The sequence below is a fragment of the Lissotriton vulgaris genome, chromosome 2_1 (assembly GCF_964263255.1).
Source record: "Lissotriton vulgaris chromosome 2_1, aLisVul1.2, whole genome shotgun sequence".
NCBI classification, from domain to species: Eukaryota; Metazoa; Chordata; class Amphibia; order Caudata; family Salamandridae; genus Lissotriton; species Lissotriton vulgaris.
Window position 1 is genome coordinate 467,410,490 of NC_141687.1, and position 14,542 is coordinate 467,425,031.

Sequence of the window (14,542 nt, forward strand, 5' to 3'; positions counted from 1 at the left end):
GTGGCCTTGATCTGCTCCGTCCAACATTTCAGAGCTAGCGGCCCCGTCCCCCTTTCCCTTCGTCTTCCCCATCTTGGTTTGGTCTATGGGTTATGGGTAATGGGTGGGGGGGTTCCTCGTCAGGTCAGGGCCAAAGGCAGAGCCCGCCTCCGATAACAGCTAACGGTGCGAGCCGCCGCAGGCCTCGATAGTCGGGCTGTTCTTCCCACTCGACTTCTTCTCCACTTAGTGCCCAATTCTCGAGCGGCCTATCTGCGCTTCAGCACCGGCTGTTCCGGATAGTCGTCCAGGTCGGTATAAGCTGTAAATTCGGGTTGCTCTCAGGGCACAGAGCACTGCATGGACCACTCTTCTGGGTAATCAGGAGGATAATTCAGCCCTCTCCAGCCGGAGCAGTGTCGTTGGGGTTTCCGCAACCCCGGTTTGTTCACAAAGGCTTTAGCTTTCGTTTCTCGGGATTGCCGCCATCTTGGGTACGCCCTGAAGGAATCTTCCACTCCGCCGTCGCTGTTCCCTCAAAGCGGAGAGTAGGATGGCATGAGCTACCTCTCAGTTATTGACCCTGAGCATCCTCTCCAACGATCGCTGTTGCTGCTGAGCCTTCGGAGGTGAAGATCATCGAGCCTCCTTTGTTCTCAGCATCACCGGTTCAGGTCTCGATCCGCTATCTTAGATCTAGGCATTTCGTTCCGTAGACACTCTTCAAAGTCAGTGTTCACAGTGATTAACAGCAGATAACTGCAAACCCAAGGTGCCGATGCCTCAGCGATGCCTTCAGCCAGTAGATCGATCGATTGCTGTCGGAATTCGTACAATTTAACAGGATTTTATCCGGGATCGGGCGCGGAGCTCCGGGCTCACGCTGCCTACCTCCTCGGCATCCAAGCCACGCCCCCCAGTCTAAAACTTGCTTACTCATAGAATAAGTGAATGCAATTGATTGTTTTGAGGCTGGAACTAATTTATCCCAGGAGCTGGATTAACCTTCATGATGATTGTGAATCTTAAACACAGAGATAGAGTGAAAAATCCATCATTATATGCTAAACTAATGTCACAGAGTCACATGAAAGAGGAACACTTAGAAAACATATGAGATAAATCTGAGATATTAAAACCCTATTCAGACTGTTGACTGCTCCAATTTGAGAAAACACAATTTCAATGAGAACAGAGTTGCGCAATCAAGAAGATAAAAACAAAGATGATCACCAAAGAACATGCTACAGCCAAGCTTGGCAGAGAAGGAGGAGCTGGAAAAGGAGAAGGAATGTGTTGAAAGTGATATTTTTCAATAAACATCATATGACTCATTCAATGAAGGCCTGGAAGATGGGCCCAGGAACAGCCTGTATACCTGAATACCACAAGGCAAAGCCACTGGTGATGGAAGCACCCAAAGGAAATTCTTTCCCAGGAGAATTACTGGTAAATCCAACTTCCTTACCTCCAAACAATGAAAAAAAGTGGACTGTTTATGTTCCGGTGAAAGTGTTACCAATCATGATCTCACTCTAGCATGAAAAACAAATATAATTCAATTTCATCTAATCTCTACAACAGCATAAGATGTCAGGTTACAGAAACTTCTACCTCAGATAGATCTGAATTGAACGTTTGGATTCACCATGTGTGAGTGGAAAAGGATAAAATGCCATGAAATTAAACATGCAAGTGTGAAGTTGTATCCGAACATGGAGTGGAACATAATATTAGATTGTCTGATGATACTCCTTTTGGAGAAAGCAGCAAATTTAGAAAAAGTTATCCATAATTTTGAATCTTTGTGCTTTGCTATCACCTGGAATTATCAATATGCTCCCCAATTTGCTATTTTGGAGAAGTTGTGAGTGTGCATTGACTATGGACAATTTAACAGGGGAAAAATACCGGATCCTAACTCCCAAAGTTGATGATGCATAAGACTCCTTAACATGATGCATTGCTTTTTTGTTATAGACCTCAGAAGTGGTAATTATGAAATACAAGGGAGCCTACGTGATAAAAGATTAACAACATTCATTTGTAGGCATGGATTCTGCAATTTCTATTCTATGCCCAAAAGCGCCAGCTACAGTTCAATACTTAAATAAATTGGGAGTGCAACTGTATTTTGTTCACTTCATAGAATTTGGCCGGGCACTCTGTTGTACACTCTATCCACACCAGTATAATTTATTTTTGGAGCACAGATCTTGTAAATAGCTTGTTCCTTATGTGCATTGCACAAGTTGGTAGACTGCACATGTCCACATGGATCCTGTGGCAAGTACCCATGACCTGATGGCACCGGGAAGTACACAGGCATACTATACCTATACAGCATGGCTGTATGCCCAAAGTTGGGATTCTGATCTTAATATGGGCCTTCTCAGGCATTAGAGTATTGTTCAAAATCTCTGAGATGTGAGGATCTCAGGCAACGTCCCTTTGTTGTTTTACTTCCTGTAATATCTTGTTAGCTGTGAGAGTCTCAAGCATGTCTTACACTGGTGTCGATCTTATTGAGGGTCCTTCAGATGTGACTAAAAAGCATTGGCAAAGCCAATAGGTCTCGCTTTTGTGAGAGTTAGAGCTATTGGCATTGTAAATGACACTGCCTTTTACCCATGTGTTATGAAGTGGAGTGGATGTGTGTGAAGTGGAATTATGTGGGTGGGATTGGAATTGTGTCATGGAGTGCAATTATGTGAAATTGGATTTTGTGATGTGGAGTGGTATGTAGTGGAGTTTAATTATGTGTTGTGTTATTGAATTTTGTGGCATGGTGTGAAATTTGGTGCGGATTGGATTTAAGTGGTGTGTTGCAAAATTATATTGTTGCGTTCAATTATGTGGTTTGGGCAAGATCCTTCATTGGCTGGCCCCGTACCCCTTGGCAAACGGCTTAATCTCAGAAATTATACCCTGGACGGCGCTACTCAGCACTCACCTGTGGTGATTGCCCAATGTTTTGCCACCTACTACTCTATGCTGCACAGCCCCCCAGCCTCACACTCCCGGAGCTGCTTCACCAAGACCGTATCTCTTTCCCGCATCTCAGCGCGGCAGAAACGGCAGGCCTGGACCTCCCCATTACGCAGGAGGAGATTAACGATGCCATATCATGCCTGACATCTGGCAACACTTCAGGCCTGGAATGGGCTCCCACAGGAGTATTACGCCACCTACCGGGATACACTAGTTCCCCACCGCCTAGAGGTATATGCTGAAGCAGTGGACAGAGGCTCGTTTCGGTCAGGTTGTGTTGATCCCTAAGTGCCAATCTCCCTCTGCACACTGCTCTGAATACCGCCCAATCTCTCCTATTAACTCAAAGGTCAAAGTATTCGCTTCGATCTTAGCCAACCGCTTAAGACCATATCTAGCCAAACTAGTCCACACGACCAATGCGGCTTCATGCCTTCAGGGGCACTAGACACTACCTCAGACGCCTCCATTTGGCCTAGCGAACCGCTAGTCACTGTCCCCCTACTTAGCGCTTCTTCTCATCGATTTTGAGAAAGCCTTTGACTCCATAGACTGGCGGTACTTGGGGGAGGTACTGGCTGAATTGGGTTTGGGGCAATACTTCTGCAAACTACTTAGGATACTATACAACAAGCCGCATGTGCACGTGCTTGTCAACGGGGCATTGTCAGGGCTCTTGTCTATAAGGAGAGGCATGAGGCAGGGAAGCCGCCTCTCACTGCTCCTATTCGTCTTAGCGATGGAGTCCTGGCTTACCTCATCGGGTCTGACGAGCGGATCATGGGATGGAAATGGCCTGGCTTGGACGATGATAAAACCTCTCACTACGCCAACAACATTTTGCTCTTTCTGGCCGAGCCAGCCTAATACGGACCCCGGTGCCTCTGGGCGTTGCCTCTCTTTGGGCAGGCTTCCGGCCCGCGCTTAAATCCCACCACGTCTGTCCTGGTTCCCCTCCACATTTCGAGAGGCTGCTTTGATTAGCAATCTACAATACCCATCAGGAGACAGTCTTTTAAATACCTTGGAATCTGGGTTGTCTTTGACGGAGAAATGGGCATGACTAACCTGTACCTATACTACTTAGCAACCCGGCTGCTCATTATACACGACTGGTTCAACAGCGGCTGGTCGGATACAGCATACAGAGTGGAATTGATCGCCCTGGCGTATCTTAAATCCAAGGAATGATGTATGGGAAAGCTATCCCCAGATCCCTGCCCACAGTGACACAGGGGGTTTTTCCGGCCTGGGGCAATTATGTGAAATGACATTTTGTGATGTGGAGTGGTATGTAGTGGAGTTTAATTATGTGTTGTGTTATTGAATTTTTGTGGCATGATGTGAAATTTGGTGCGGATTGGATGTATGTGGTGTGTTGCGAAATTATATTGTTGCATTCAATTATGTGGTTTTGGCAAGATCCTTCATTGGCTGGCCCCGTACCCCTTGGCAAACCACTTAATCCCAGAAATTATACCCTGGACGGCGCTACTCGGCACTCGCCTGTGGTGATTGCCCAATGTTTTGCCACCTACTACTCTATGCTGCACAGCTCTCCAGCCTCTCACTCCCGGAGCTGCTTCTAGACCATATCTCTCTCCCGCACCTCAGCGCGGCCGAAACGGCGGGCCAAGACCTCCCCATTACGCAGGAGGAGATTAACAATGCCATATCATGCCTGACATTTGGCAACACCTCAGGCCTGGAATGGGCTCCCACAGGAGTTTTACGCCGCCTACCGGGATACACTAGTTCCCCACCTCCTAGAGGTATACGCTGAAGCAGTGAACAAAGGCTCGTTTCGGTCAGGCTGTGGTGATCCCTAAGTGCCAATCTCCCTCTGCACACTGCTCCGAATACCGCCCAATCTCTCTCAATACACAGTGCTCTGGCAGGGCACTTGGTTCCAGGAGGTTAACAACCTGGAAGATTCAGTGCCTGGAACCTCATCATCAGCTCACAACTTGGGAACATATGGGGGGGTGATCACATGCATACCTTTCAAGACCTGCAAACCCGGCATTCTCTACACCCCTCCCAGTTTTACAGGTATCTGCAATTGGGTCACGCCCTCCGTACCCACATATCAGATGGTACCTCACTGCCCGAATACAGCCCACCTGAAGCCCAAATCAGACCGGCAACCTGGGGAGGGGAGAGGTCTCCTGAATCTACTGCTCCTTAACAAATAACACTCCCACCACACTACACCGACTCAGGGACCAGTGGGAAGGATGGATCGGACCTCTGGAGGAGGAGGACTGGAGGGACGCACTGATGACACCTAAAATAATCACCACTTCTGCGACGCTCCGTCTAGTTCAAATCTATAATCTCCATGCCGCATTCCTCACACCTAAGCGCCTTCACAGTGCAGGGCTAAAGCCTGACGCATCGTGCCCCCACTGCAACCAGCAACAATCTGATTTTTTCCACATGGTATGGCTCTGCCCCATCATTACAAGATTTGGGAAGCCAAGGAAAGGGAATTCACGGAGGTCCGGGGCTGGGAGATCCCGCATAGGCCACTGAATGTGCTCCGGAAAGGGAGGGGGGAGACTGGACGGGTCCAGAGCTGACAAACTCTTTTTGAACACTGCCATGATGGTAGCCAAGAGAGACATTGCAGTTAACTGGTTAAGCCGTGCTGCGCCCTCCACTGCAAGATTGCGTAGGGGAGTGGATTGGTGCGCAGTGCAAGAGAAACCCATGTACAAAGCCAGGGGATGCCCAAAGAAATATCGCAAAGTCTGGGGCAAATGGTTGGGGGTAATAGACTAATGGCATTACATTTATGTACCTGTAGACTTGGTATAACCATTTACTATGTCCGCCTTTTTGCTCCATGCCTTGTCCAGGAGTGGCAGTATGATGTTACAATGATGCATACATTGGCTGTATTTTAAGGTCTCTGCTTACTGCTGGTCTTATGTATATTTCTGTTTTAAAAACCAATAAAACTGATTATCAAAAAAAGAATGTATGTGATTTGGCGTCAAATTATGTGCTGAGGAATGGACATGTGTGGTGTTAAATTGTGTGGCTCTGACCTGTGTGGTGTTGAGTGGAATTATGCTGATTGGAATTATATGGCATGGTGTGGAGTGTATTTAAGTGGATTGTTGTTTTGTGACAGCGAGGTTGTATGCGGGGTGTATTTATGTGGTATTGGAAAAAAACATGAATGCAACCATGTGTAAATGTAACTGGTACTCTTTTAAATATTAACAAATGCCCCCTTTGTGAAGCCGCTGCAGGCTTTACCCTTCTTTTAAAGCACTCTCGTTGGGATTTTTGGGCCTAGAAGCAATCTTGATAGCTGCTTAGGCTCAACCTGCACAGATGAGTTGCCACCCATCTTCCATAACCTTGCAAATAGCATTCAGTAGTAACAGGAAGCAGGCATCCTCCCTCTCATCCCCTATGCCAATTACAAAGCAGCAATGGCAGCGTTGTGATAGGTGCGGACGGCGCTCAGCCGGGCACTTGTAGGGAGGCCATTTTGTCTACGTAGGCTGCATACAGCCCTCATAGAGAAAATGCAGAGTGCAGAGGGTGAACCAAGCAGTCAAGGCCCACCGCATTGAGGAAGACACTCCTTCCCGACCGGCCCACAGCCCGCCCCAAACCAGGCATACCGCTCTGCTTTCTCGCAGTAGGAGAAGCAGAAACATAAAATGGTATTTAAAATCCCATTTAATGTTTCTGCTTCTCACACTGCGAAAAAGAAGTGGGACAACGCTCCCCCGCCCCAATGGAGGAGCCACCCCTGGGTGAAAGTTCCTTGAGACACGAAATGCCTTGAATACCATCATGTTGGAGCGTGAATTTCTTTTGCAAACGGCCATGAAATGGGTAGGGGGTGCAGAGACCATGCATGGACTAAAGCTATTTAAAAACATGATTACCTAAAGTGGATTGGGGAGGGGTTGGCACAGTCTTGTGGGTGGAAGACTCAAGCTCACAGCAGTATGACGGTCTAGTAGCAGATAGGGAATGTTAAATGTTGGTACACATGAACTGCTCTTCGTGCGTATTTAATATCCAAATTAAAATTAAAGAGTATGCACTAACAAGTGGCAATATTTAGTGTGACTATTAACTTGGTGTTCCTTAAAAAATCACAGTGCTCAAAACAGTAGTTTATTGTTACATTATGATGTAAAAAATGCTATTCAAAGATTAGAATGAATAGCTTTGGCACTACCAAAAAAAGAGTTAATATGTGTCCATCCGGTTATCTTGAAGGTGCCCTGTAATTCATAAAACCAAGGAAAAAATAGTCCCCCAAACCAACAGATAAACAACCAAAAAGTAAAGATACAGTACTTGGTCCCTGCTCTGTGGGAGGACATGAAAATCAAAAAAGGAGGGACAAAGAGGCAGGACTGACCACTTGCAAACAGGATTTTTGAAGGACACTGAAACACACAAATGAAAAGCGGGGGCAGGCTTTAAGCCCACACAGAAGTATATACTAAAATATATGCAACAGATCTTGAAAGTTCAACCTAACAATTATGACCTGGGTCTCCAAACGAGGGCCCCATGAGGGCTATTCACATCCCTACTACTTTTCAGAGTCAGCAGCCTGTCTGCAAATAACGCTGTTTTTTGTGTGAAATGCAGTAAGCTGCGGCATATTTTATCCAACCAATTGTTAGTCAGTAAGGAAGAATGCAAGCTTAGACGGCCAACTAATGGGAGCTGGAAATTCGGGAACAATTGAAAATGAAACAGCAACTTCCTTTGTGCAACTATTCAAAACTGCAGGAGGTAACATCCCTGAACAAACTATCACACTGGTTTACTGTTGAGCTGGTGTCTCAACATCCTAGGGAATTAAGACATTGAAGGTCATCGAGAAGACTGTCATCAAACAACTGACCCACTTCCTCAAGGAAAACAGCATCCTGGACACATCCCAGTCCGGGTTCTGCAGCAACCACAGCACCGAAACCGCCCTCATCGCTGCCACCGATGACATCAGGACCCTGCTAGACAATGGAGAAACCGCGGCCCTCATCCTCATAGACCTGTCAGCCGCCTTCGACACGGTCTGCCACCGCACACTATGCACACGCCTCCACGACACCGGGATCCAAGAAAAGGCCCTGGACTGGACCACCTCCTTCCTCTACGGCAGAACACAGAGCGTCTGCCTTCCCACCTTCCACTCTGAAGCCACCGAGATCATCTGCGGCGTACCCCAGGGCTCATCCCTCAGCCCAACACTGTTTAACATCTACATGGCACCGCTCGCCCACATCGCCCAACTGCACGACCTCAACATCATCTTCTATGCTGATGACACCCAGCTGATTCTCTCCCTCACCAAGGACCGCCAAAACAAACCTCCACGAAGGAATGAAGGCCGTCACAGAATGGATGAGGAACAGCCGGCTGAACCTGAACTCAGAAAAGATGGCGGTCCCCATCCTTGGATCCACCCCCTCGGCCTGGGACGACTCCTGGTGTCCGACCGCACTGGGAACAGCTCCAACACCCACCAACCATGCACGCAACCTAGAGGTCATCCTCGACTCCACCCTCTCCATGACTAAACAGGTCAACGCGTCTCTTCCTCCTGCGTCAACATCCTCTGCATGCGCCGCAAGATCTACAATTGGATCCCCACCGAAACGAGAAGAACGGTCCACCAGGCCCTCGTCAGCAGCAGATTGGACTACGGGAACGCCCTCTACGCAGGAGCCTCGGCCAAACTCTTGAAACGGCTTCAATGCATCCAGAACGCCTCCTCGACATCCCTCGCCGCAGCCACATCACACCCCACCTGAGAGACAGGTCGACAAGAGGATAACCTTTGAGCTCCTCACCCACGCACACAAGACACTCTCCAATATACCGGACCAGCGTACCTCAACAGACGACTCAGCTTCTACACCCCCACCCGTCAGCTCCGCTCTGCCGACCTCCCCCACGCCACAGTCCCCCGCATCCGAAGAGCGACCACTGGCGGCAGATCGCTCTCCCCCCATGCCGCCAAGACCTGGAACACCGTCCCCATTCACCTACGACAGACCCAAGACCCGCTGACCTTCAGTAAACTCCTCAAGACCTGGCTTTATTGAGCAGTAGCAGCATTCCCCCAGCGCCTTGAGACCCTCACGGGTAAGTAGTGCGCTTTATAAATACTATGATTGATTAATTGATTGCATGCAAAGTAGTGAAATTAATGCACCCACAAAATATTGCACTGGCAGAGTGAAGGTTGTCGGCAAAAAAGTCAGAGCACTGAAATGTAGACAGTATTTGATAGAAGTTTACCTTTAAAATAGGTTTCTGTAAGAATTTAGGCAACCATCCCTAAGGAGCCAAGGAATTACCCTAAATGATAAATGCCATTAAAAAAATGTCCCTGCTTCAAAATTCACCGCTATACAATATCTATTCCTTTTAACGCTGTTGCTTACTATGATAGGAGAAGTGTGGCTCACTGGTTAGAGGAGGCAGACCTGGAAGCAGAGGTCAGCCCGGGACCAGGGTTCAATTCCCGGCTCGGCGGGGTCTTGAGTCCTAAAATGTCCATGGACTCGACAATTCTCGCTCCGTTGCCTACTCGATTCACGGGTTCACACTCTGCGACTCTGGGCAATAGCTTGCTTAATCTCCACAACGGCCCCTCGCGGCGGGATGCCTGGCTTTCACCTTGCGGATACCCTGCCGGGGTTATCTCACAGGGGAATACCAGGACGGGTTCCCTAAGCAAGCGCTTCGAAACCGCTCGGTGATTTGCGCTATATAAATTCCTGTACATTTACATTTACAGGCTTGCTTTGTTTGAACTCCGTATCTTAATAAGCAGCTACAGATCTTGGGAATCAGACACTCAACATGGTAGACAAACCGGACATGCTGATACACAGATTTCAAATCAATACCTTAGAAATGAAGCGTCTCAATATCATAAGCAGGAGGATGAGCATTGCAAGCATTCCTAGGGCGACTCCAGCAGAATAATGAAAAGCAGCGCTCCTAGAGAGATAGAAAAAGGAATCGTACTGTTATGCGAGACCTAGTAGGTAATTCCTAAAGATTAATAAACATTATTCAAAAGGTAGTATTTTGGAAGGTGAGTAAATCAACGTAGGCGTGCCTATGCATTTATGTTCAGGGAATTAAATAAGTGGGAACTTCGCTTCAAAGCAAGGGAGGGATGTACAACGGTGGCGGGAAACAGGAGATAATTCTTCTAGTTATGATCTGCTCAAATGCTGTAAACCCTAGAAAAACTGACAAGCCAAAGTCAAGCTGCATGTACATGTATGCAGTTGTCATGGATTGCTTTGGAACCCACACCGCTTCATGCATTTGTTGTTAATTTGTAGTTCGCACATTAATCAAAGAAAGAAATACGTATTGACGCCACACTTTCCAAGAGTCTGACACTGTTCCTCAGCTCCGTGTTTTTAGGATGACAACATTTTGGGAGCCACAGTTGAGTTAGGTTGACATGGCTGCTTGACCTTCAATGCATGTCCAGTCACCCTATGAGCAGAAGACCACTGCAGAAACAGGCGGCACACGTTACTTTGGAGGAGTTAGGTCAAGTGTGACATGAGACTTATGTGAGTCGGTAGCAGCTGAAACATCGCTTCCTGTTAAGCGCATTTTAGGGGGCCTGGGTAACCGAGAGGAAGGAGACAAACTCTATACATTGGAGAAATAAATGTTAACGTGACTGAATTTGATTTCAAGCGATTTGTAAAGCGGCTCTTTAGGTCATTGACAAGGACATGGTGATATATACCTAATCCTGGCTCGTGTCCACTGCTTTAGCTATTTATGGAACACAGAATTAGGCTCAGAATTTGTATTCTTATGAAAACATACAAACAAAAAGGATGCCATGTAGGGCATGTACAATACAATACATGTTTATTTCAAATGGTCGCAGGCCATCATTAATTGGCCACAGATCATGAGTGAAAGAAGATGCACAGTGATCAATACATACACAAGCCCTCAAAATACAAATGAATTCCTTCATATGATCTACTATAATAGTCAGGATAAAAACAAACATGTCCTCTATCAAAAATGTTCACTAGCACACTACATGGACAACATTCTATTTCTGGCTGGCTCTCCTTCACCGCTGCCTGCTCCCAAGTAGTCAGAATTTAGTGCTTCAACTCCACCCTGCTCCCCTGTCACAGAGTAGGCCAGGGACTGATCCTTTATTATTTACATCTACGTGGATGGAAAGAATTCAAAACATCAAGAGGGCAGTTACGAGGACCCCAAAATAATGAAACCATTACCGCAACGTTTTTGTGAACCAATATCAAATGTTTAACCACCACCAACTCAAAACAAAAATACAATAATTCTCTAATATGCTTTAAATAATGTAGCTTTTTGTGCCCACTGTTTTTTTCTTTTTAAGATCCCCAAGCCACTCCGAGCTTCCCATAACCAGCCCCCTTTACAATCCCCATCTTTTCTCTCCCCTCCCCAAAAATCATCTATTGCAGTAATGAGAATTACAATATCTTGACAGTGTCAGTCTCTGATATCTAGGTAGAACTGTCTAAAACGGAACCGTTGTCTTTTGTTTGCAAGAATGCAGGAACACACAAGTGCAGGCAAGGAGTTGCCACCGATATGAAAAGATCTGTAAAGCTAACACTCCTCTATTCCCTCCTCAGCAGAATGGCCAATAGAATTTGTGACAACCTTTGCCCAAAGCAGGGGCCCTCTGTGCATGACTCTAGTAATGTCAATATGGGTACTTGGTACAACCACTAACTAGGTCATCAGCCCTGCGATGGGCCCAGGACCTATGCAGAAAGTACCTGCCAGGCATGCTGTCACAGCCAGCTGTGGCATTAATAGTTGGTGAACAGTTAACTAGACGTGGTATAGCATATGTGGCTTTCCAGTAGTAATGCACAATCATTCTGGCTCGAGGAGGGGCTATAGTTGTTTGTTCCTATTAATCTTGCGCCTGTATCGACCATAATCCAACATTCTATATGAACATGGATCGCATTCCAAACACTCACCCTCCAACCCATTAATTTCACACCAGGTACTGCAATCAACCCGGCTTAACCTCCATTAATGATTCAGCTAACTACCAGTCTCTGCTTCCTGATGACCACCTTTGTCAACAGCAATTTCTCGCACCTCAGTCTCCTCAACATATTACATAGACAACCACTATTCTCCGTTTACGTGTTTACTTTGGTATAATATTGCGCTATTTCTTTTCATTACTGCCACTCATTTCTCCTGCCCCGCTACGGGAGCCATAATCTTTTTCAGAATATAAATCAAGCTACCTGCTTTACTTGCCATCTTCATCCATATTGTTAACTAACTCTAGTCCGATACATATGTTCTATTGACACTTACATACACCTTGGAACCCGAGTTGCTGTTTTTTCATAGCACAAATTCACACTTTTACAAGCTAGACTGTTGTATCATTTACTCTCTCCCTTTCAGTCTCATGTCACTGCCTTCATTCGGAATCACATTTAACTCGCATCTCACAGAATCCTGATCATTTTGAACAATGTTAAAGGTAATTTTAAAGTCACTTTTGAGGCGTTATCATGCATGTCCCACATTACCATTTTGTTTACCCTTTTCCCCGGTCTGCTTGACCTTGGTAAATACAAAGTATATATAAGGTGCTCGAATTCTCTTTTCTTTAAGTACCCTGTTATTTTTTTCCTGGGCTACAACACTTCACCCATATCTGTCACTACTGCAAGAAAATCTCAGTCTTCCACAAATACATGCTCCAAGCAATCTATCGCCATTATTCGTTATACTCCTAAAACTAGCCACTTGATAGGAGAGTTTAGACCGCTACACTTTTGCCCTGGTCACACAGTGAGGCTTTTCTCAGGGTATGCTGGATAGATGCTCCTTCAGCCGCGTGCTGAGAGGGGTTCCTACCAGATGCATGCACCTGTGGTGCGGCATTCCATTAGTCTGCTCAAATGCACAAAGCCATGGTGCAATCACATTGTGCATTATTGTTAAGGGTTTGATCAAATAAGACGCTCAGGCATGGGACACCTTTATTAATGCAAAATGACCGACAGTGGGCTTAAAAAAAACAAGTACTGGCAACGTCAATAGATCTCATCCATTGAGATCTCACGTATACAAGATCCATTGACTTTGACACTGTTTTTTTTGTTATGTTGGACATCAGCGCGAGTTGGGCTGCTGTGCAATGTCTGAGAGTAAAGGTAAACAAGCATTTACAATGCAACGGTTTCGCCTTTGCAAAAGTTAGAGCTATTGGCATTGTAAATGGCAACCTTTTTAGGTTTCGCCTATTACCATTCGCTTGCGAATGGAATGGCGAAAATTCATGGGCTCGATCGAATAGTCAAACCACTGCGGTTTCCACTGCGGTTTCTTTACAGTGCATGTGAGGTCACGTGACCACAAAAGCGGGTCACGTGACCACACACGCACGAGCATCTCCCTAATCCGCCTGCCCCCACCAGGCTCTCCCGCCCCCATCCGGCTTCCCTCCGCGCATCTGCCTATCACACTTCTCCCCTCGCACGCATTCCCGCCCCCCACCAGGCTCTCCCGCCCCCATCCGGCCCATCTGCCACCAGGCTCTCCCGCCCCCATCCGGCCCATCTGCCTATCACACTTCTCCCCTTGCACGCATTCCCGCCCCCCCACCAGGCTCTCCCGCCCCCATCCGGCCATTTGCTTTTTCGAGCCGAGCATGGCGGAATAGTCTTGCTTTCCATAGTACATTTTCTTAAATATTTCATCCTCGCGTTCGCCTTACGAATTCAGTTTTCTTTACAATTAAACAGTAGATTACCAGGGCCTACTGAGTCTTTTGAGGCGGCATGCGCGACTCATGACGAGGCGGCAGCTTTGGCGAGCACAAAGTCCATATACGCAAATAGACTCCATTCTGGTGAAGGCCTGCCTTGTCGAGAACACACTGCTCATTCTTCTGGACTCGTGACTTGAATGAATGCCCCACCGGCCTGTGGGGCTGCCGTTCCAGCCTGCTCAGCAGTTTCGCACGCATTCCCGCCCCCCCACCAGGCTCTCCCGCCCCCATCCGGCCATTTGCTTTTTCGAGCCCAGCATGGCGGAATAGTCTTGCTTTCCATAGTACATTTTCTTAAATATTTCATCCTCGCGTTCGCCTTACGAATTCAGTTTTCTTTACAATTAAACAGTAAATTACCAGGGCCTACTGAGTCTTTTGAGGCGGCATGCGCGACTCATGACGAGGCGGCAGCTTTGGCGAGCACAAAGTCCATATACGCAAATAGACTCCATTCTGGTGAAGGCCTGCCTTGTCGAGAACACACTGCTCATTCTTCTGGACTCGTGACTTGAATGAATGCCCCACCGGCCTGTGGGGCTGCCGTTCCAGCCTGCTCAGCAGTTTCGCACGCATTCCCGCCCCCCCACCAGGCTCTCCCGCCCCCATCCGGCCATTTGCTTTTTCGAGCCGAGCATGGCGGAATAGTCTTGCTTTCCATAGTACATTTTCTTAAATATTTCATCCTCGCGTTCGCCTTACGAATTCAGTTTTCTTTAC

The 14,542-nt window shown here is 47.1% G+C and overlaps 1 protein-coding gene across 1 annotated transcript in view; it reads right to left on the reverse strand.

Moving 5' to 3' along the window:
• The window catches only part of NEMP2 (nuclear envelope integral membrane protein 2), a 227,309-nt gene that overhangs the window by 103,643 nt on the left and 109,124 nt on the right, over positions 1 to 14,542 (reverse strand). Inside the window, exon 5 of the mRNA XM_086955376.1 lies at positions 9,876 to 9,969. Within this exon, the coding sequence (XP_086811502.1) occupies positions 9,876 to 9,969 (94 nt within the window). The remainder of the gene's footprint in view (positions 1 to 9,875; positions 9,970 to 14,542) is intronic.